The sequence below is a fragment of the Carassius gibelio genome, chromosome B22, assembly GCF_023724105.1.
Source record: "Carassius gibelio isolate Cgi1373 ecotype wild population from Czech Republic chromosome B22, carGib1.2-hapl.c, whole genome shotgun sequence".
In the NCBI taxonomy this organism is placed as follows: Eukaryota; Metazoa; Chordata; class Actinopteri; order Cypriniformes; family Cyprinidae; genus Carassius; species Carassius gibelio.
In genome coordinates, this window is record NC_068417.1 from 32,297,361 (window position 1) to 32,320,413 (window position 23,053).

The 23,053-nt window shown below is 37.4% G+C and overlaps 1 protein-coding gene across 4 annotated transcripts in view; it reads right to left on the reverse strand.

The window, feature by feature from the left end:
• Positions 1 to 4,560: 4,560 nt before the first annotated feature.
• The window catches only part of LOC127988268 (V-set domain-containing T-cell activation inhibitor 1), a 172,257-nt gene continuing 153,764 nt past the window's right edge, over positions 4,561 to 23,053 (reverse strand). Inside the window, exons 1-6 of one of the 4 annotated variants that reach the window (XM_052590926.1) lie at positions 13,618 to 13,671; positions 12,164 to 12,307; positions 7,262 to 7,308; positions 6,823 to 7,155; positions 6,588 to 6,691; positions 4,561 to 4,841 (exon numbers count right to left, since the gene is read on the reverse strand). In XM_052590926.1, the coding sequence (XP_052446886.1) occupies positions 4,818 to 4,841; positions 6,588 to 6,691; positions 6,823 to 7,155; positions 7,262 to 7,308; positions 12,164 to 12,195 (540 nt within the window). In that variant the 5' untranslated portion in view covers positions 12,196 to 12,307; positions 13,618 to 13,671 and the 3' untranslated portion in view covers positions 4,561 to 4,817. Of the gene's footprint in view, positions 4,842 to 6,587; positions 6,692 to 6,822; positions 7,156 to 7,261; positions 7,309 to 12,163; positions 12,308 to 13,617; positions 13,672 to 23,053 lie in introns of those variants that run through there. The other 3 variants (XM_052590927.1, XM_052590925.1, XM_052590928.1) reach the window with 3 other exon arrangements.

Sequence of the window (23,053 nt, forward strand, 5' to 3'; positions counted from 1 at the left end):
AAAGAATCACGAGCGCGAATAGGCTTTTGTGTTGAGAGCATGTGGAAGCTGTGACATTCCCGTGAGGGAAAACCCATTATCCAAAACAAACCATGGCTTACAGTCAGATTCAGACGTTTATTTATTTAATCCAGAATCAGATCCCGAGGCTGAAACTGAACGAAAGCAGCAGCAGCAACGACTCGCTCCAAGCGGGGCTCGAACCCGCGTCTCTGGCATGGGAGGGGACGCACTAACAAGGAGGCAGAGATATTTGAAGCAGTTTTACTCACCGCCTGCGGTTCCAACACACGATCGTGACCCTTTTTCCTTGGGATTGCATCATCCTTAAGAAATAAACGATACGCAAATCCGTCGTCAAACTGGGCCTTGTGAACAAGCATCTTCGAAATGCAGAGCCCCTTGACTCTCTTGCGCTTTGCTTCCTGTCAGCTCTAAACTATCTAACTATCACAACAAATAAAGGCAAAAATTATAATGATTCAAAATAAAAGTTTGAAAACATATAATGTTTACAATCAAGCATTTATATTAATTTGTATTTGCATTTGTATTGTGTTTATTTAGAGAATATGGGTTGGCACACAACAAACAAACAAAAGCCCGTATGGCATGTGCCATTGGTCATAGATTTTTATCACGAGGGACTGAATACAAAGTGAAGAGTTACATTCAACACTGAAATGCCAAGGCTTATGTAAAGATTTTTTTTTTTTTTTTTTTTTTTTTTACTTTAAAGTACAAAAGCTTGTTTTTATTTTTTTTTGATAAAAGGATGTGTTCAAGTAAATAAGAAAAATCCAGGGTGCCATATATTCATATTCAAAAGGTTATAGGTTGCAGATTTAATGCTATCATTTATATATCATTAAATATATTATTTCAAATAATAATAACAACAATCAGTGGCAGTTTGGTCGATATGTCATTAAGACCACTAGATGGCCAGATTCTACAAGACCAGTATTAACCAAAGCAGCCTAAACAGGAAATAAACACAAGAAGGACGTAAAAAGATGTGATGTGGTCACATTAAATTTGTCTCTGATAATCAAATCTTTAAATTGACATTATAAGTTGGACAAGATGAGAAAGACGACTTTAAGAGAGTCATTTAAAAATTATTATGTGGGCAGTGGTCCTGACACGGTGATCGTTGCTGGATTTAAAATGTATGCAAGAACAAATTATAGTCCAATTAATGCACACAGAGTGCATAAGACTTTCAATGCACAAAACAATTATATATATATATATATATATATAGGTGAAGGTGAAGAAAATGTACGAGGTACAATCTTGCTAGCACATCCTGTCCTAAGGTGAGAATTTTGTGGTTTCTTATTTGCACATAGTGCAAAGCGAAACACTTTATTTAAAGCAAACTATTCCAAGCTAACTTATTAATAACAGAGCACAAAATGTGCATTACGAAGAAATGTAATAAATAAACTAAAATGCAGCACCATATTCAAGTGATTTTATTATCATTTCAAACACATAAAGCTGTCATGGTGATCAGATTGCAAAGGAATTTCCTGTAAAAGCAGCTCTGAATTTATTTTTGCTGCGATAACGTAGCATCGGACACGACTGGTTGAAAATGCATTACAAACATGTCTATACAATCTTTTACAAAGTATGCTATTAAGCAGTATGAAATCATGTCTACTCATACTCTGTTCATAAAGAGGCATCTGTTGAGTGTTAAGCTAACTATGCAAGCATTATTATTCAGTAAACCCAAGAAAATTGTCAATTATATTCTAAAATGTATGTTGGGCTTCTGTTCTATGTAAATTGATCCCAGAGAACCTTATAGCTGAAGCTGGGACATATTTAATTTTTTTGCCAGTTGTCTGGACACCTCCCAAAAGAGACATCAGCTCAGCGTATCCAGGATCTATCAGTTAAGCTGCAGAAGGTCAGTTTCTTCGTCGTTGTGGGTGTTTGTTACTGCGACCAGCAAAAAACATAAAAAAGCCAAAGGATGCTAAGAAAAAAAAGAGAATCTCATCACACCATTGCAGTACATATAATGGTAACAAGGTAGAACTTCAACTCACCTATGAACCCAAATACCAGAACAACACTCATCAGAGCAAGTATGACAGTAACCATCTGCCACAATGTCGGCTCTGTGGGCTGCACTACTACAGTGTGATTCTGACACTCTGAAGGTTGAGTTGGGACTGTAAAGAAAATAGAAATATAAACCAATGCTGGTGTGTTTGTATATTAGAGTAAGCAATTGCTTTTTTGGAGGAAACAGGTGAAGTATCACTCACCAGTGATCGGTGTGATCCATGGGGTCTGGACAAGTCTCCTGCGTTTGCTGAATTTTGCAGTTCTGTCTATTTTTGTACAGTAATAATCTCCTAACTCATGAATACTGACATTATTTATGAACAGATTGTGTTTAGGCTGCACTGAATATTTCTGTCTGAATGTCTCATTGAAGTAAAATGTTGCTGCTGGGTTTGAAAAGGAGCGTAATATCAGGATCGGAGGATGTTTTGAATTTATTATCAACCATGTCACCTCATTTAAATCAAGATCACAGTTTATGGTCACATTTTGACCCAAAGCTGTTATATGATCTGTTGAAATCTCTGCAACTTGACACCATGTTAGTAGATCTGTGAGAAAAAAATAATAATAATAATTAGGAGTATTTAAATGAAAATTACTAAAATGTTAACAAAAATCCATTTACTCATAACACATATGCATGTGAAAAGGTTTTTGTAAATGCCACTCACAGAGCTGAAGCGGGAAGATCTTCAACATGATGCAGTCGTGCTTCACACTGTCTTCTCTTGAGATGAAACTGATACAAGAGAGGTGTTTAGGCCACGACAAGCAGAGGAAGTCAGAGACAGCAGTATAAAAATAACTATCCCTGGCAGCATGGCTCTCTTAAGAACCTCTCAGTTATTTTTGTGAAGTGACGAACCAAACAAGAAATTAAAGAAACTTCTGTGAAGTGGAAAAGCTTTCACTGGGCTGGTACTTGTAACACAGGGATATTATGATAGTAAGGGGAAGACCAGAGGAAGCACAGTTGCTTCAGATAAGATTAGAGTGGGACAGAACATTATTCCTGCCTGTTATTGGGTCAGTTCGTTTATGGGGTCAACTTTCGAGACTGTTTAATAATAAATGGAATGTTTTATCATGAGTGACCAGCTGACACACGTGGGTTTAAGGTCAGTTTGCCTCTTTCCAATACAAACAGCATCTGGAGGAAATGTAAAATAGTTTGCAATCATCCCAAGCGTACTTGGCTACTGTCCACCACTGGAGAGATATAGTCACTGAATGGATATTAATGCCAAAGAAGCAACAATGATCCACAGTTTATCCAACATAGTCACATGTAAAAAAAAGCGACCCAAAAACCATCTGCCTTTACTAGTGCATATAGTTGAGTAGTGAATTAGCAAAGTAACCAGTCTTAGTGTTAACACATGACATGCGAGTTAGAGTTTTTTAATGTAACTAATAAGAGAACTTTCTTCTCCTGCATCCTATTTTGTCATGCGTTCCGTAGCTGAAAGATTTGTTTGAGCTGCGTGGCCCTCTACTGTATAGACAGGTAATTACGTTTCCTTCAGCTTAATTCTTATTCATTTCACTTTTGGTGTGAAGGGCTTTTGCATTTGCCAAAATTATCATCTCAAAATCTCCATTTCCTTTGCTGATCCCACTTCCCTTCTCTCCACCATAATTTTTTTCCCATAAAAATAACGTTAAAAAAAATAAAATATATTAATATTTTACTATTAAGGCAATATCATAACATCACCCAGATGCATCATATTGCATAAAGTTATAGTGCTTTAAAAAACACACACAATACAATCCACAATCCGCATTCATAGCTGTATTTATTTGTTCTTTTAATTTCAGATTTTTCATAATTATTATTTAACAACAGTAGGTATTTAAATTGTAAGTAACATACAATGGCTAATAAGGCACACATCTGTAACTCTTTAGCAAAGTGCTACACAAAACAGAAGTGTTAACACTCCTCAGTGAACAGTATGTTTTAACATTTTCTGTGAGAAGTGCAACAACGGAACATATGTACACAATCAGCTCCATAAACTGCAGCATAAGTGCTCCATCTACAGGGGTGCTTGAAAAGGCCATGCCCACCCTGCTCAAAACAGGAAATATAAAATTGCAAACCCAATATACATTGGATAAAATTAATAACACCATGAATAAAAATTAAAAAAAATAGAGAGCACTTCTCCATCACATACATTGTTAGTGTTATGAAGGAATGATTTAATTTGAGACAAAGTATAAAGTGTTTTTATAGTTTTAGTGTATGTGAGTGTGAAAATAGCAGCTGTGCCAAACTGAAATTTGCTGCTTCTGAGAACTGTGTGGAGAGTTTTGAGAAAGTGCCTCAATTATTGTGAAATGTGTCCTTTTCCACATCCCATGAAGCCTGGGACTGGTTTGCATTAAAACATTTTCATAGACTTGTGTATATATATATATATATATATATATATATATATATATATATATATATATATATATATATATCTCAAAATACTGTAACACAAGAACCAGAACTCATCATTGGCTTCTCCTCCACCACAGAAGGTAATCTATAATAGAGATTTTACTTGTCAATGCTTGCTGGCATCTGCATGACTGAAGAAAAAGTTTTGATTGGTTCAGTAGATTTAATGAGGATGTGAACAACAACAAATTAATATCTACAGGACCATACAGACATTCCCAGGAAGCTGTGCAGATGATGTCGAGTCAAAGTGAGCGATGACTAAAATCCCTTAAAAACACGCTGTGACAGAGTTCTGTAAAACAATGTTACAGCATTTAGTTAGAGGCTGTCACTTAAAGGGATACTCCACCGTGTATTCATATTAAACTATGTTTTTCCCTTAACTAAGACGGGTTGATACATACCTCTCTCGTCTCAGTGCGTGCACTCAATCGCTTTGGCGCGAATACCATGGCAAGTGCTTGTAAGCACTTCGTCTTGGCACAGTAATATCTTCACTCGTGAAAAATCCTCTCACCGGCCCCCGCTCCCTCTAGTGAAGATATTACTGCACCAAGACGAAGTGCTTACAAGCACTTGCCATGGTATTCCGCCATACAATATAGTTATCAATTTTACACGCTTAGAAAAGCGCAACGTTTTGTTTTGTGTTACCGTCCTAGGTCGAGTTACACTACGCGAGTAACTGTATTTAAATAGGGAAAACGTGGAGGTGTTTGGTAGCTTCTCTGCTTGGCCCATATTGAATGAATGGGCTAAAGGCGGGCGTACACGGTGTGATTTTTGCTGTCGTACGAGTTCGCATGCGATTTTTTTCAATCGTGTGGAAATCGCGTATTCTCGTATGGTCGCGGCTCGTATCATTTGCGATGAATTACGAGCCGAGCAGAGTGGCTTACGAGCACTTCCCGACCTCCCGATCATTTTTAAACATGTCTAAAAAGTTTGTGAGCTATCGGTTTGAATTCGTGCCATTTGTGCGGTTGAACGAGCCGATTTGTTGATTTATCTGAAGTTGACCAATCACGAACTAGGAAAACCACAGAAGAAGAAAGACGAAGACGGCAGCTGAAGTCTGTCAGGAACAGCGAGCGCTGTATGATGTTTCTAGCAACGTATTCCAATGGCTTTTTAGTTCTCTCTCTCTCCCTCTCTCCCTCTCTCTCGCTCACACACGCATATGTAGTTTACAGGGACTCTCCATAAACGTAACGGTATTCTATACTGTATATCCCCATACACTACCTCTATCATCACGAAAAATGCATGTTTAAAATTTCTATTAAACACCGTATAGTATTTTTTAAAAAGCCATTTGGTTTACGAGGGCACAGTCCTCACAAACCATGTTTACATTTTAATACCCATTTCAGAAATTTATATACCATATACAAGAACACACACACAGGGTAACCAAACGTCCCGGTTTCCTATTGCTGAAAAATAACCTGTACGTGTAGGAAACAGTCACGGCTCGTATCAATATTTTATTTGCAGTTATGGCAGAGGAAGAGCAGTTATATTAGGCGCGTTCCACTTGAAGCACCGCTGCACGCACAGAATGATCACCTGTATGACATCAAAGTACCGCGAGAGCAATTCGAATGCGTTGGATATGTGCGCTCTCATATCGCTCTCGCGGTAATGTCATACAGTGATCCTTCTGTGCGTGCAGCGCTGCTTCAAGTCGAACGCGTCTATCAACTTCGTGCGATTGCTTCTGGAATTCGCAGGTTGTAAAATCGTGTCGTATATCGTCTCGTCCGTACGATTTTCAGATAAACTCCCTCGTGCCGTGTGCGTGGACATACGATCTTCCGACCATCCGAATTCACACTGTGTACGCCCGCCTTAAGCTAAGTGCTTTCAAAGTGTCACCGTGCGCCAAAGCGATTGAGTGCACGCACTGAGACGAGAGAGGTATGTATCAACTCGTCTTAGGTAAGGGAAAAACATAGTTTAATATGAAAACACGGTGGAGTATCCCTTTAATTACAATATGAAGTACATGTTAATTATGATTGATGAATGAACTTACAGTCAATGAAAATATAATGCCAATACACAGAACATAAATGATCATTATGATCACATCTGGTCTTGGTTTGGTTCCTTCATCTGGGATTTGTATTGCTTTTCTCTCTGGAAGACAAAACAATTATAAAAGATGGGAGAAAAACACAGTTAAACATGAGTGCATACGTTTATTAAGTCTATGCAAAAGAACAAAGCCTGAAATGTAAATATGTTGTCAACCATGTGGTTTCATACACCTTTAGTCAAAAGTTCAACTTTTATTCTTCTGTTGTGTACTGATTCTTCTATGATGTAGCACCAGTATTCTCCTGTATCAGTGTGTTGAAGATTGTTGAGTTTGATGGAGAAGTTTCCTCTCAGATACTCCTCGGGGAAGCTTTCAACTCTGTTCTTGTACACTGGATCCTGTTCTTTCACAGGGACTTGACCATTAATAATGCTATACACATTCTGGCTGCTGTGTCTCCAGAGCACTTCTATGTCTTGAATTGTATTCAGAGGTTCTTCAGAAGAACAAGGTAAAACTGCAGAACCTCCAATAAAACCATCAACAGTCTCCTTCAGAGACACTGAAAACAGACAGAAGTTACAAAAAAATAAATAAAAAATAAGCAGTTTAGCAAACTCAAAAGGTAGAAATTTGCTTCTGAAATAATTGTTCATTTTAGCGCTCACCTTCACTTGTTAAAAGACACAGCGGCAGGAAATAAAATAACCACCATCTGTAAACAGGAATAGTTGACATTTCCCTTTAGCTACAAAAAATTTATCCTACTGAGTTTCATCATTAACATATGCAATGAAGTACATGCAATACTTCTCAAACTCTCCAAAGGTGCAGTCATATAAGAACAATTTCGCAGGCAAAAATGTAAACATTTTCCCTTGTAATGTAGCGATGTATGAAGTAACTTTCAAACCAAGCAGCTTTCAGTTGATCAGCGAGGTGACTCCTTGAGGTGTATATAGTACAAGAATATTCTACTCAAGTAAAAGTACCATTACATTAATGAAATATTACTTAAGTACAAGTAAAAGTACCAGTCTAAAATCTACTCAAATAAAAGTAAACAGTAGCTCATTTAAAATTTATTCAGAGAACAAATTACTCAGTTGCATTTTAACAGTGAGAGGGAGGCAAAAATGGGACAGGCCGAGGGTGTCAAACCCAGTTCCTGGAGGGCCACAGTCATGCACAGTTTAGATATAACCCTAATTAAACACACCTGATCCAGCTAGTCTTTCAGGCTTATTTGAAAATACATGTTATGTGTGTTGAAACAGGGTTAGAACTAAACTCTCTAGGACTGTGGACCTCCAGGAAGTTTGACACCCCTGGGTTAGGCCTATTAATCTCAGACTAGTTGTTTTTAATTAAAGGAATCAGTTAATGAGAATAATAAGCAATTTGTGTTGTTACCAGTCAAATTAAATCAATGTCAACAAAATTCATCTTTGCAATGTGTATATATAAAAAAAACTTTAAAATATGCAATTAAAACCACCAGTAGGTGTCTGCAAGTCACTGTTAATACTGTAAGTGAGTCATTGCGATTGAATCAAATCATTTAAATAGTTATTTAAATGTAAATAATGTTCCTGTAGCTCAGTTGGTAGAGCATAGCCTGAATGCACTGTAAGTCGCTTTGGATAAAAGCATCTGCTAAATGCATGAATTTAATTTAATTTAATTTAATTTAAATGGTTGAGCCATTCAGGAACGTAACACCAGCATGTTGCTCAGAGATGCAGAGAGCAAAAATAAATAAAAAACATTTTTGTAATCATGCTGATTTTTTGAGAGAAAAAAAAAACAAGTGACTCTTCATGTGATATTGATTTACTATATGAAATTATATAAATATATACATTTTCTGCCCCTATATCATCATTTTATTATCATTCTAAATGCTTTTTAACAGACTGAATCACGCAGTGAAAGAACACACTCTAAATGTGCGCACACTAGTCTGACTTCACGACACTCTGTAGAAGTGTTTGGTTTGTTTTTTGGCAAAATACCGATAATGTCAAATCCATATATTTTGCAAAAGACCATCTATAATCACACACCCTGTACCTTTTGGCTAATTTCTTTTCTATTCTTTTGTGGCTAAACTGTCAAAGCTTAATTTTAACCACGAATGCAACGATGCAAGCATTTACTTTACCTACACATGCTTGCGAAGGGTTGATGTTGAGATTTTATAAGCTGCTAGTACCACCTCCCTAGGCAAACACAGCATAATAGAGCATAGGGGTTCACTTCATTTCCTTAGAGTTCAAATTCAACTGAATACAAAGGGGTCTTGTCTGTCTACATCTTTCTTGTGATTTTAACACCAGTTTGCCCTCCTGCCCATTATTTACTGCTGTAGTTTCCAGGGAGTTTTTTTTAGTAAAACTAATGTGTTAACAATACCACAAACTAGGGCTGGACAATTAATCAAAAATTAATAGAATTAATTAATAGAGAACCTCTAACCGACGTTATTTTCCAATGTCGGTTATTTAGTTTTTTTAATCCTGTTAATACTTCCCACTTAAAAACATACTAGCGCGCGTGTAGCCATGTGACTCTGCCCCGTCCAGTCAACATGTAGGTGAATGCCGAGTCAACACAGAGACGGTGCGGGAGCAGTGAGTCTTGTGTCTTCACTAAACTTTTTGCGGTTTATGGTTTATGTGAATTAGCTTACGGTTTGCCAGTTTAGACATTCAAAAGATTATACGAACACATAAACTAGTTGTCAGCCCTGTGCTGTGATTTATCACTAAACAAGCTTAGAAACTCAAAAGTTATTAGAGCTTATATTTTTCTACTTTCGAAGGAACTATTTACAACCCACAGCTTCACAATAAATAGAGAAATGGTATAACTAATTCACACAAGCAATCGCTCTCATTATGTACTGGTACTGTGCTAATTTATCTTTATCTGATTTACAATGAGCAGAAATCTGTAAGAAATGTAATGAACCATAGATAAAATAACTGCTGAAAGTGAGCTGTTATGTCAGATTACTCTTTGAAAAGGAAAAAGTATCTCATCTTCAACAGTTAAGGAAATTTATAGTACAAACCTTGTAAGTTAATTATGAGGGCAAAACAATCGCTCATTAATCGTAATCGAGGTAAAAGGTTTAATTAATCGAGGTTTTGATTTTAGGTCATAATCGCCCAGACCTACTTCAAACTAAATTTACTTAAGTAAAAATTAAATTACAGTTTTACAAAATTAAAATTACATAAAACATTTTATGTAACAAAAAAGTACACAAAAAAGCTATTTAATTACAGTAATGCGAGTAAACGTAATTCATTTCTTTCCACCTCAGAAAGGTGTAAAGGCCCAGTGTCCGACCAGTGTCTGAAAGCCAGTTTGCCGTCCTCACAGCATGTCTGTCGAGACCATCTTCATTTTGCAGACCATGAGAGACATTCCAAGTGGCCAGAGCTGCTACGCAGGCCTGGTCCACCTTGACGCAGAGGCGTCCTAGACACTAGACATGGGACAGAAGTCATGGTTTCAGCCAGTATTGAAGGGGCCGCATGCGAAGCAGGCCCAACTTAAGTACCAGAGACACTGAGACCATGAGGTCCAGCATCCTCTGAAATGATTCGAGAGGGCAAGAGGCTCCGACTTTGAATAAGGCCATGAGCTGCTGAATGGTCAGTTCATGTTGTGGTGTGACTACAGCACTACTTTGGGTAGAGTTGAGAACTGTTCCCAGGAATGATATCTGTTGGCTGGGGGACAGCACGCTCTTGGTAAAATTGACCCTGAGTCCCAGGCATTCTATGTGCCTTAGGAGGAAGGATCTGTGAGATAGTAGCTCATCGTCCGACTGGACCAGCATGAGCCAGTCATCAAGGTAATTCAGAGTGCGGATTCCCATCTGTCTCAGGCGGGATAGAACCGAATTCATGCACTTCGTAAAGTTTGAGGAGCTAGGGACACTCCGAAGGGAAGGACCGTGTATTGATATGCCACTCGCTCAAAGTCGAATCTCAAGAATTGTATGTGGTGGTGGTGGGGGGGGGGGGGGGTTCTTTCTGAATGTGAAAGTAGGCATCTTTCTGATCCAGCGATAAGAACCCGTCCCCTGTAGAAGGCTGACTTGCTCTGAGCTGCCAGTAAATTCATCACCTCCAAGATGGGAACCATGCTGCTGAATCGCAGGGGTTTTCGGACAAATTGAAGTGTATAACCTAATTTAATTATCCACAAAACCCAGTCTGACACTCAAGGGATGGCACGTGTAACAAGGGGTTGGATTGGTTCGCCGCTTTGTGGGAACCCGACACTCATGACAATCCTAAGAGGCAATTTGCTCTCATTTTGAAAACGTATGTTTGTTCGTTTTCCTCTCTGTAACAGCGGCTGGTTGTGTGGGTGCTATTTGGAAGGGCCCAATGTTCACAACCGCAATTACAAAAGCACACTGCCTTTGACACCAGGAATTGAATGGGGTGCTTGGAGGCATAAGAGAGGATGTAATGCGTTGCTGAACTCAATGCTCTAGCAGCAAGAGCAGTCAAACTTACAACATGTCGGGAAACTTACAGCTTGTACAGTATATTATCCTCCAGCAGAGAAAAGTGAGACTAGTGCTCTCAGTAAGAGCAGTCTAACTCATTGAGCGTGCGGTCTCTGTGTGGGCAATACCCAGTCAGGTGACATCCTCACTTTCCTTCTGCATTCTGCAGGATTCACTTGAATATTCCCCACCCATTCTGGAGGGCTTCCTTGCCATAGGCTCATGCAGCTACACTGCCGAGCCATTGGTTCATTTTTAATACACTGAAAGAAATAATGGCCATGCAGTTACACTGCATGATTGAAAAAAAAGGCTTTAGTTCACAAGAAAAAAAAGTCTTTTTTCATAGCATCTTTTAGCAAGATGCAGAAAGATTGAAGTATTGATAGGCAACAGACTTCTGATTGCGCAAATTTATTTTGAATTATAGGAAATCACTCATGGAATTTTGCAAGCAATGTTGAATATGAAAGTAAACTTAATAAGTAGCATTCACAATTGTAACACCAATTGCTATGCAATCTATGTTTTGTAATACTATCAGTTTTGTCCATTAATTGCCAACCTGGTTGGTAAATGCCTCCACAGATTTCAAGACATATGGCAACACAAACCTTAAATGTCATGTGAAAGCATTTTTACAAAGTTTGGTCATATTAAGTGCAAGATAAAATTCAATTTTATGTTATTTGATGTTTTAGATTTGTGTTAATTTGATGTAGTATGGTAATGAGTGCACTGATCTATATTAAAACATAAACTTCAGTCTGTTATTCATACAAAGGAAGGAATCATGTTGCTTCAGGAGTTAATTGCATGCTAATTTTAGTGTGCTTTTTAGAGACCCTTTCTTATTTAAGACTTCTAAAGATTTAATAATATTTAGTAATATTATATAATACAACTTGATATTATAATGTAAATACATTTAGTCTCAGATTGTATAACTGACATTTATATTTACATACATGCATTTGTAAAAATACACTTTGTAAAATGTACATCAGCTGGTCTATGTAGAAACATCAAACTTTACCTTCTGAGATTTCCAGTTTCCCATAAGTCCATGTTGACAACAGTGAATTACTGTGTTTAACACCAGATGTACACGTTCAACTTCCAAAACCAGATGACGTGGTTCATTTAGAAGCAATCATCTTTAGTTTTATTGAAGTAAATGCTGCAATAATAATAATACAAAAAATTCATTACACATTGTTCCAAAACAATGAATGAAGCATCTCACAGCAACAAATTCATGAATGTAAAATTAAGCTTTTTGTATTAAATCAAGGTTGCTCACCACAAACATGCCAAGTATGCTAAGTATATACAGCAAAAAATTGTATCATTAATATTGATCTCATCACGCACAGCCATTTTGTTTAGGACAGCAAACAGCATCGGATCCAATTAGTTTTTTTCTAATTAAAAGCATCAAGTATTACAAATATAAAACTGCATTTATCCAATCCAAGCAACACAATGAACGAATACATTGCACAATTATATTATGTTTTGTAAGTTCACTATATATACATTTACATGCATATCCTGTTAGCTAAAATTTAAATGCACAAATAAATGCACAACTGTCTGCATTTGTTGTCTGCATCCTATATAAGACCAACTTTTATTTTGAAAAACGTTTCACATTTTCAAATTTCACTTTCCCCAGCAACACAACATGAAATACAAATGCCTTGCTTGTGCTGAAGACAAAATTAACTCTTCTGACCTTTACAGGACACGGGTTAACTGGCATGGTTATCAAGAATCCTATTGTATCAGATGCTGTCAAACTCAATGCTACATGTGAATAGCGCAGCATAAAAATAGGGTTTTGCTTCATGTGTCATTACTGATGGGTTTAAAGTGTTAACTACTTTCAGGCATGTCTTGTTTCGTGTCTTTAAATGTTCTGCTACGGAATAGAAAACTATCAGTAGTGTGTAACATAGAACAGGAATTAAAAGCATAGGAACATATATTTTAAGACATTTTAACATCTGAAATTAGCTGGTTAGGCTTCTTCACAGAATTAAAGATTAGTGTTTATGTTTCCTCTATGGTACTGACAGACAAATGTAGCCTACTTCTTGTCTTTAAAAACTAATTGTGATGAAAAAAATTGACTCCTTATATGCATTCTATTTAAAAAAATATAGCCCAAATTTCTAAATCACTAGTTTTTTTGGCAAATTTAAGACTTTTCGTGGGTATGAAGAAAGTCGTCTGTTTAAACAGAGCCCCAAAGATGATGTGATGTCATCAAATTAGTTAGAACTGATAATATTACCTTGGAAAAATGCTGCTCTAGTTTTCTTTAGGGTCATTTAAAGGTTATCATTTGCACATGTAGGTTAGGTACTATATCATTCGCTTTATAAAACAAAGGGCATGCACAATGATTTTTTTCCTATACTTAATATATGCTTCATATGAGAATAAAATTTAAATTCCAGAAATGATAGAAAGAATGCGACAAACCTTCAAAGAAATGAGATGTCATCCGCTTCTCAAAAGAGAAAGTACGAATGTAACCACGGTTCCCTAAATAGGGAATGAGATGCTGCGGTGACATCACCGTATGGGAACAACCTCGGTGTGACGAATGTCTGAAGCCCTATACCATCCCACCAATCCTATTGGCCAAATAGTGTGCATGCGTACGCATCATATACCTGAGTGTCGCACGCTATTTAGCTTAGATTTCATGTACTGGAACGGCCGGGACCGCAGCATCTCGTTCCCTATCCAGGGAACCGTGGTTACATACGTAACCATACGTACATACGTAAGATAAACATCGGGCCACACCGCTAGCGAGAACACGGCAGCTGTGTGAGACGTTATAAACTGGCCGTCTTTGTCAGCCTCTTGTGCCATTTGTCAGCTTAACATGCTCGAGTGGGGTAGAGCGAGCAAGTGGAAAAACTCCAGTGCATCACTGTATTCATAGTCAAATCCACACATATCGCCCCAAACCACCACCTCGTGCGGGGCCTCGGCGACCGCAGCAGCGAAACAGTGGGGGTTAGATGCGAGGCGACCTATAGAAAATATACTCCAGAGTGCGGATTCTTTTTTTTTTACTGTAGCCGTAGGCTATCACGGAGAGAACATGTAGAGAGGCTGCTAACAAACCTATCATGAGTGCCTCCTCGTGATAAACCCATTATACGGCTCTTACCTTTCGTTGACTCATTGCGTCCGCGAAGAGGAGTTGAACACTGCTCAAAGAAAAAAACGCTGAGAATGCGAGATGGTTTCCTAGGGCACAGATGATTCGCTTTCCTGAAGGAATGAAATCTGAGCAAAATAGCACCCGGCACTCAGGTATACGATGCGTACGTATGCGTAGGGCGGTGCCAAGCGCTACTTGGCCAATAGGATTGGCGGGATGGTATAGGACTTCGGACATTCGTCACACCGAGGGGTGTTCCCATACGGTGACGTCACCGCAGCATCAAAGTGACCTATGAAAGGGAACCTAGTTTCTCCTCAGCGCCCTCCGAGGTTCACATTAGATATGGGAATCAATTCCAAAAAGAAGTAGCCTTCCGTTTCAGAAGCACACAAAAAAAAAAAAAGTTCACCACAATTCACCAAAGCATTAATTACAACAGTTGTGAGCTAAAAGATTTTGTTTCAGTGTACAGTTTGTTAATATTGTGCAAAGTATACAAAGTTAACTTCATATTTCAGTTGAACTGTGCACATTTATTTTAGACACTTCATGTGTTATGTAATTGATATTTTTTGGGGGGGATGTTTCGTAACATTTAAGTGAGACACATCTGGCACTGGGGCAAACCATGAAATAAGCTCAGACAACGGGGGGGGGGGGGGGGGGGGGTGAAATAATCAAAGAAATAATCAGAAACAACCCTGATAACTTAACCCCAACCCAACTAATCTAACTATCAAACAGAGAATGTAGAAATAAAACCGCAAGCTTCAGCGTTCATTATTATTTAATTCATACGATGAATGCATGTCCCTGCTGAGCTGGGCTATGAGAAATTTCAGGGGCAAAGCTGACAAAATTAAAAGTTTCGTATTGTCTTTATTATTATTTTTTTCTACAAACAAAGCTTCATATTATAGGACGGATACGTTATACGACCTATCCTGGAGTCATCATGGTGAGATTCTTTCAATTTAAAAAAAAGAAAAAAAAAAGAATTGAAAATAATCGAAAACAACAGTGAGGAATCAATTCTTGGAATCAATTCCAGGACCAAGAATTGGAATCGATTCCGAAAATTTTGAAATCAGACAGCCGTAGTTCACATGCCCTAATGTGGGTGGGATTGTTTCCCAGGGACGTTTTATATAAATGCCCTATGACTTGTTCCGTGTCGCATCACTGTGTGGGCACAGTCGGTGGGGGAAAACAGAGGTGCGACATTTCTCTTCTTTATTAGTGATGGGAAGTTCGATTCTTTTCCGCGAACCGGTTCTTTTGGACGGTTCGATTCAATAAACCGGTTGAAAAAAACGGTTCATCGGTTCTTTCACGCTCAACGTAATGACGTCATTGGCGATGACGTAATGGCGTCACGTCTATCAAACATTCAAATATATAAAGTCAGTAATCATAACTTTAGTCAGTTAAAACCTCATAATCATGAAAAGTTTACATTTGAGTTTTGCAACAACACCTAAATACAGTAACAGCAATAATGTGCATATGAGGATTTAAGTCTTGAAGATATAAAGTAAATAAATTAGGTGTCGTCAGCGCAGAAACCATGATCCACTTACTAAACATAATCCATTGCGATGTATTTGTTATTAAATGAACTTACGTTTCGCCAGATTGCCCTTCATCCAAGCCCTCGAAATTAGAGATCGACCGATATGGGTTTTTCTATAGCCGATGACGATGTTTAGAGGTCAGGGTCAGCCTATGGCCGATATGTGCTGCCGATTTTTAGGGCCGATATCTTGGAGTTTTCCCCTTGATTTGCATGCTAAAATGTCACACTAATAATAAGTGGATGCACAACACATTTTTTCTAAACCTATCATAATTTATTGAGCACTGACTTGAACCATCTCTTCATTCATCTTAATTTAGTGCACTAAAATTAATAAACTGACCAAGTATTAAATATATAAAACAGGTAATATATATATATATATATATATATATATATATATATATATGTCAATAATTTACATAAAAGTTTTAGAGCATTTACATTTATCAAGTAGAATTTTTCAAGTTTGTTGGAACATAAATGTAAACTTAAATATACATTTAAATAAATACAATTTTAGAAATAAAAATCAATTAAACTGAAAAATATTAAAAAAAAAATATATAAAAAATAAATAACAGTAGTGCTGCAAAGACACTAGCAACCAGCAACATTTGTGTTTGGTATAAATGACACAGAACACCTAAAGTGCATTCTAATTTCGAACTTGCATCGCAGTCTGTTCATTATTAAAATAAAGTAGAGTCAACCAAACATTTAAAAAGTTACACTCGTCAGTTTAAATACACCCTATACCGGTCCTCTCTGCTGTTATGCCAAGGACGTTTTTGCTCATGTGAAGAGGATGATTTTTCCGTCTAGTTTACATTAAAAAAATATTATAGTTTAACATTCAGATACATTGCGAATATGGAAACATTTGGATATGTGCAGAACGAGACTTGAGCAATAACCTCCAAATACATCTAGTCAAACCCGCGCTCGCTCGTCCTCGTATGGACTTAGTGCACATGGCATAATATCTTCTTTTTAACATAATAATAAGGACTTCTCATCTCCCAGTCTGCTGTGATGAAGTGAGCAGTTATCATCACAGAGCTCTCCGTCCCCCTGGACGTCCACCCGTCTGTCGTGAGCGCAACAGAGGATGCTCGGGATAGCTCATCCACAACTTTTTTCTTCTCCTGTTCATAAAGATCTGGCACAATCTTTTCACTCTAACCTCTTTCCTTCATCATTATATCTGACAGGGATGCCAAAATGCGCGGGGCGTTCAAGCTCCTCCGCTCGGCATTATCACTGAGTGTGGACTGAACATGCGCAACTTTTTTTTTTTTTTTTCATAAATCAATCCGCGGGTCACGCGTATGCCGAACTGAAGATATTGATCTGAACGGATCACGGACCAATGATGATCCGTTGCACCACTACTATAGTGTAATTTGAAATGCAGTTGCGTTTCAAAATACAACAACGAGCACCACGAAACCATTTAAAGAGGCGCATTCAGCGGTCTCCTTGACAGAAAACATTCAGCAAAGTAAAATGATCTCAAACGTATGGCGCGCTCTCTTCATTTTATCAAACGATCATAATCACATTTATTCATTTTACAGTCCTGCTACTAGCATTTTATTAATACTAAAACCCCTTTAATTCAGGTGAGAAAGCTTTTTTTCCAAGTGGCTTTTGCACATAATAATAATACCGCTGCAGACGCATTTTGCAGCATTAAGATTATTGCTTGACCGTTAATTTAAACGACGATCGATCAGGGAAATTATCAAATATTGACATCCCTAAATACAAATGAGTTGGATGGAAAACTGGTTATTGTCTGCATCAAACCATGCTTCCGAACACATGTGATTCACCGTTCTGGGCAGCTCCAGGACAGCTGTCTCTCCGATCGCGGTGCTGTCTGTGAGCGGGGCGGAGTAACGGAGCCCTCAATCACGCTGCAGTGTTTGTAAGAGCTGACAACTTCTCCACCCCATTTACAGAGTGAAATTCTCTGACTACCTTTATCTCGCAGGTCTGTTGTTGAATCTTCCAAAAGCTTCACATGCAGTGGCTGCAGCAGCACTTCCCACCGCGCCAATAACACGGGGCTGCCCGCCGACGTGCCTGACTTTAAATCGGCGCTACTAAACACGGATATCGGCCGATGCTGATATATTAAAAAATGACAAATATCGGCCCGATATATCGGCCGAGCGATATATCGGTCGACCTCTACTCGAAATACCCGCGCTCATAACATTACTAGTACAGAATCAGAATCAATCACCAAAAGAATCCCTTCGGTTCAGACATGCTGTGAGTCAATAGGCTTCACGCGGAATCACGCATGCGCAGTATCATCAGTTCATCGGTTCTCAATTCGGACGCGTCCGACAGAAAATCCATTTGGCCTATACATTATATACAATATAAAGATTGGAAACATTAATCAAAAAAATAATAATAATAAAAAAAATCAAAAAAATATATAGTTATTTTATCACACTTTCCGATGTTTAACAAAATACTTACAAAATTACACGCATGCGCAATATCATCAGTTCATCGGTTCTCAATTCGAACACGTCCGACAGAAACGATTCTCGGTTCAGTGTACTAGTGATCCGAAAACCGAAGCAACCGGTTCTTGACTCAAGAACGAGAACTGCTCCAGCAGTGGGCGTGTTTGTTCATTATCTGGCTCGGCTCGGTGTTCATCTTCAGTTCGGTCTTCACAGCATTTCATTCAGTGTACTGTTTGAGTAAATGGATTACCCCAGGATATTGGTTTATTCTGACTCAGAGGGAGTGTCAGTCACGTTAAAAAAGTTAACAGCTTAAGTAATTTGTGGATTTATGCTTATTGGAGACGTGAACCGTTTCAAACGATTCAGTTCGATTTGGTGAACTGGTTCAACCGGTTCACTAAGAAGAACCGGTTAAATTGAACGATTCTTTCACGAATCGGCCATCACTATTCTTTATTTTAATTATATATGTATACCCCTTTCCGTTATGTTTTGTTTGCGTGTGTTTTTATTTTTATTTATTTTATTTAATTTTTTATTTTATTTATTTTTTTATTTTTATTTAATGTGTGAATCGAATGCTCATTAATTTCATTGATATGAATGTTACCTTTAATGTTCTTCATGTTTAATGATGCTTTATAATCATTTAGTATATTATTTGTTAAATAAAAAAAAGAAAAAAAAAGAAAACAGAGGTGCATTACATTTGACAGGACACTCCCTATGCAGTGTTCACTGCTCCCTACTCCCTGAGCATGGAATATCAGTTGAAGTGGAATTTCAATGACAATAACCGCTCATTCGGAAAGCCCTGCAAACGTCATCAAAGGAAATTAACGATGGGGTCGCCCAAATATAACATAAATATATACTACATTCATTAAATTTTTATTTACAATCACATTTAAAATATGTACACTATACAATAAAAAACATTGAGTACTATATAATGAAAAACATATGTTTATTATACAGTTAAATTGACTATTAACAGAATTGAAGCCCCTGTAACTGTCATGCAAATATGAAAATGGTATTAAAAAAACGTATTTTTATAATGCCTATAGCTCCGAAAGTTGGACACTTAGAGGAGTGAAACCGGTTTCATCTTCACCAGCTTGATCTGTGAATTTTTTCACAGCAAAGCTCTTGTCCTTAAACCCCTTGGTAAGTCTGCCAGTAAGGAATGTGAAAGAAAGGCATTCTTCATGTTTAACGTCTATTACCAATAAACAAGCTGTTTGATGGAATAAAATAACATTGTTTTAGGTTGAGCTGGATTTGTGAAAACTTTCACAATAGCATTTTATCGCATGGCCATGTTTCTCTTTGCTCTGCCCCCCATTTTTGTCTAAAATTGCCATATGGTTGCTGTTCGAGAACGAGTCAGTCTGTTGTTCATGCCACGGCCACCCCTGTATAAACTCTGGCCACCCCTGTGGCCACCCCTAGGATTATTTGCAGTGGGTAAATTAATTTAAATGCAGAATGTAAATTCACAATAGTTTAAGAAGTGAAAAAAAAGTGCAGCACCTGCTGCAGCCCACAGTTTTGCGTCTCTGAGCAACATTAAAGTGTTACGTTCCTGAATGAATCAACCGTTTAAATGATTCGGTTCAATCGCAATGACTCACTTATTAACAGTGACTCGCTGCAACCTATTGGTGATTTTAATTTCACATTTTAGGTACCTTTTCATTTTTTTAATAATTTCAACATCAGTTTTCAATGTTTTATCTTTAAAATATCAAAATATTATTTATTCATTTGTAACTTCAGGTTAAAATATTCCATGTTCCACGGAGCTGCATTAAAATGTGTGTAAAAACATCTAAATGGCACTTCAGATGCAGCTTCTGTTTTATCTGCATTGCAAAGATCAATTTTGTTGATACTGATTGCATTTGCATATTTAACAGCCCAAATGCAAGTATTTGACCTAAAAGATGGTGCACACTTTTAGAAACAATGGTGTAAAGGAAAAAAAAAAAAAAAAAAAAAAAATCAGGTGTCAGCACAAATAAAAATAAAATATCAGCACAATAACACTCAGCAAAATAGTCTAATTATCGTTATCGATAAAATCCTAGAACTCACAGAGATATAACTTTTTGTCTATATTGCAATTTATATATTTTATTCTATATTTTTTCTTTATTTTAATGTGCCACCCCAAAATTTACTGTGGCCTTATTTGGCCACCCCTGTTAACATTTTCTGGGGGCGACACTGCTCGGCTCGGATCTTCAGTTCTCTCTTCACAGCAGTCCAGTCAGTGTACTGTTTGAGTACATGAATTACTTCGGGATAGTGGTTTGTTTGAACTCAGAGGGAGTGTCAGCCACATTAAAAAAGTTAACCACTTAAGTAATTTGTGGATTAATGTGTATTGGAGACGTGAACCGTTTAAAACGATTCAGTTCGATTTGGTGAACTGGTTCAAAAAGATCCGGTTACATCGAATGATTGGTTCGCGAACTGGATATGACAAACTACTTTGTTTTCTCACAACAGACACGAAAGAGAAGACAATGCTGAATAAAGTCGTAGTATTTGCTATTTTTGGACCAAAATTTATTTTTGATGCTTCAAAAAATTCTAACTGACCCTGATGTCACATGAACTACTTTGATTATGTTTTTCTTACCTTTCTGGACATGGACAGTATACCGTACACAAAGCTTCAATGGAGGGACTGAGAGCTCTCAGACTAAATCTAAAATATCTTAAACTGTGTTCCAAAGATTAACGGAGGTCTTACGGGTTTGGAACAACATGAGGGTAAGTTATTAATGACATAATTTTGCTATTTGGGTGAACTAACCCTTTGAGTGCAGGGCCCATAGGGTAAAAATTGTTTTGAACTTTGTCACTTTGTGTCGGAAACCTTAATGATGTATTCATTGTAGCATTATTTTATTTGCATTTAATTGTTGAAGTATAAAGCTAATTAACTAAAGTGTTGGGAACTTAAACAGCCTATATTATTATGTATGGTTATCTAGTAATGTGAAATGTTTTAGAAACCAACTATAATTTTGAACTTATGGTGTTAAGTTTATAATCAGTGATCAAAGAGAGGTAATCCTGGTTGTGAGCTAAAAGAATAATTGTTTTGCACTTCATCTACTGACAACACATAGCCTACAAATATCCTATCCTTCACACTGTATCCCCTTTGCGTGCAAACATCGCTGACGGCCCCAGTTTATTATTGTTTCACTTTCACAGCACATTAAACATCACTGTCTTACTTCATCTGGACAAACTGTGCATCAATGGAAAGTTTAAAGACTCAAGCTTCGATATTTGACCAATATTTTGATAAAACATTGTTGCAGTGACAGATATTTAGTGATTTATGTCAGGAGTGCAAAATAATAAATCCGTATTATGCCACATTTTGAATAGAAATTCACAACTCACTCATATTCAGTCACGTCAAGAGCGGTTTATTTGTGTTCACATAGACTCACTGAACAGCGTCAATAAGGATTTACAGACCAAAGATGCATATCTGCGGAGATATATGGATATATTTACTGATGTTTACTTCATATTTCTTCAGACAGAATCGTCATTTCTATTCATTTTCCACGGATTTACGCGATCAGATGATAAACAGCCTCTCCCAGCGATCTCTGTGTGCGTGCAGTAGTCACAGCTCGTGCGGTGTGTGACTCAGACTCTGATTGGGTCTTTCAAACATCAATCTTAGAGTTTCATATCTGGACACCGCCCCATCGTGTCACATGCTTCCTGCACACTTCCTGGTAGTTATCTGGCCAAAACAACACTGAAACACCTCTGTACACACAAAATATCCGAATAATAAACCCGCGATTACGATAGTAAAGCTTGGTATGAGAATTTCTTGAGATCTGGGGCGTTTTTATAAAAAAAATCGAAAATGTACATCGGAAATGCTAACTTGTGCAGCGATGAAAAAGGCTACAAATAACATATTTTTACAACAGTAAACGACCAAATTCCACCCCTGATCGCTAAAGGAAGTTATTATAAACACTCGATCGGGGTTTAAAGTGAGTTTTGAGTAAAAGTGTACTAATAATTTCATAAATTGTCAGATGTAGCTTGATGCTAACGTTAGCACCAATGCTACTAATAGCAGGTGCTTTTCTTCTTCATAATGCATTTTTGTCTCAATAATTCACGTAAGGTCGTAAGAAAATGTTTTGTTGTATTTTTATAGTAAGACTTTTGATAAATAAGGGCTAAATGCAAAGAGAGACTGAAGTGAGATCGCTGCTTTGTTGCTTTGTAAAGCCTGAAAAACCACAATCAAGGCTAATAAAGGTGGAATAAAAACAAAAGAATAATGATAAAAGAATAATGCGGATAATGTGTCATACTTGGCGGAGGTGTGAAAGAACCGTTTGGTGAGAACAATACAATCATGATTCGGGCAGTTTTCAACAGTGATACATACACAAAGAGCACAGGAAAGTTTACATGTGAGATCTTACAGAGATGACAAGGGCCATAAATCAATCTGATTAGCCTTCTCTAAAAACACACATGACATGGCCTTAGAAAATATTTCATAAAATTCACAGTTTTACAGATTCGATTATGAAATTTTTTATGAAGTCTTGGAAGACTTGTGGCCTTAGCTACACTGTGTTTTCAAACTCATTTCCT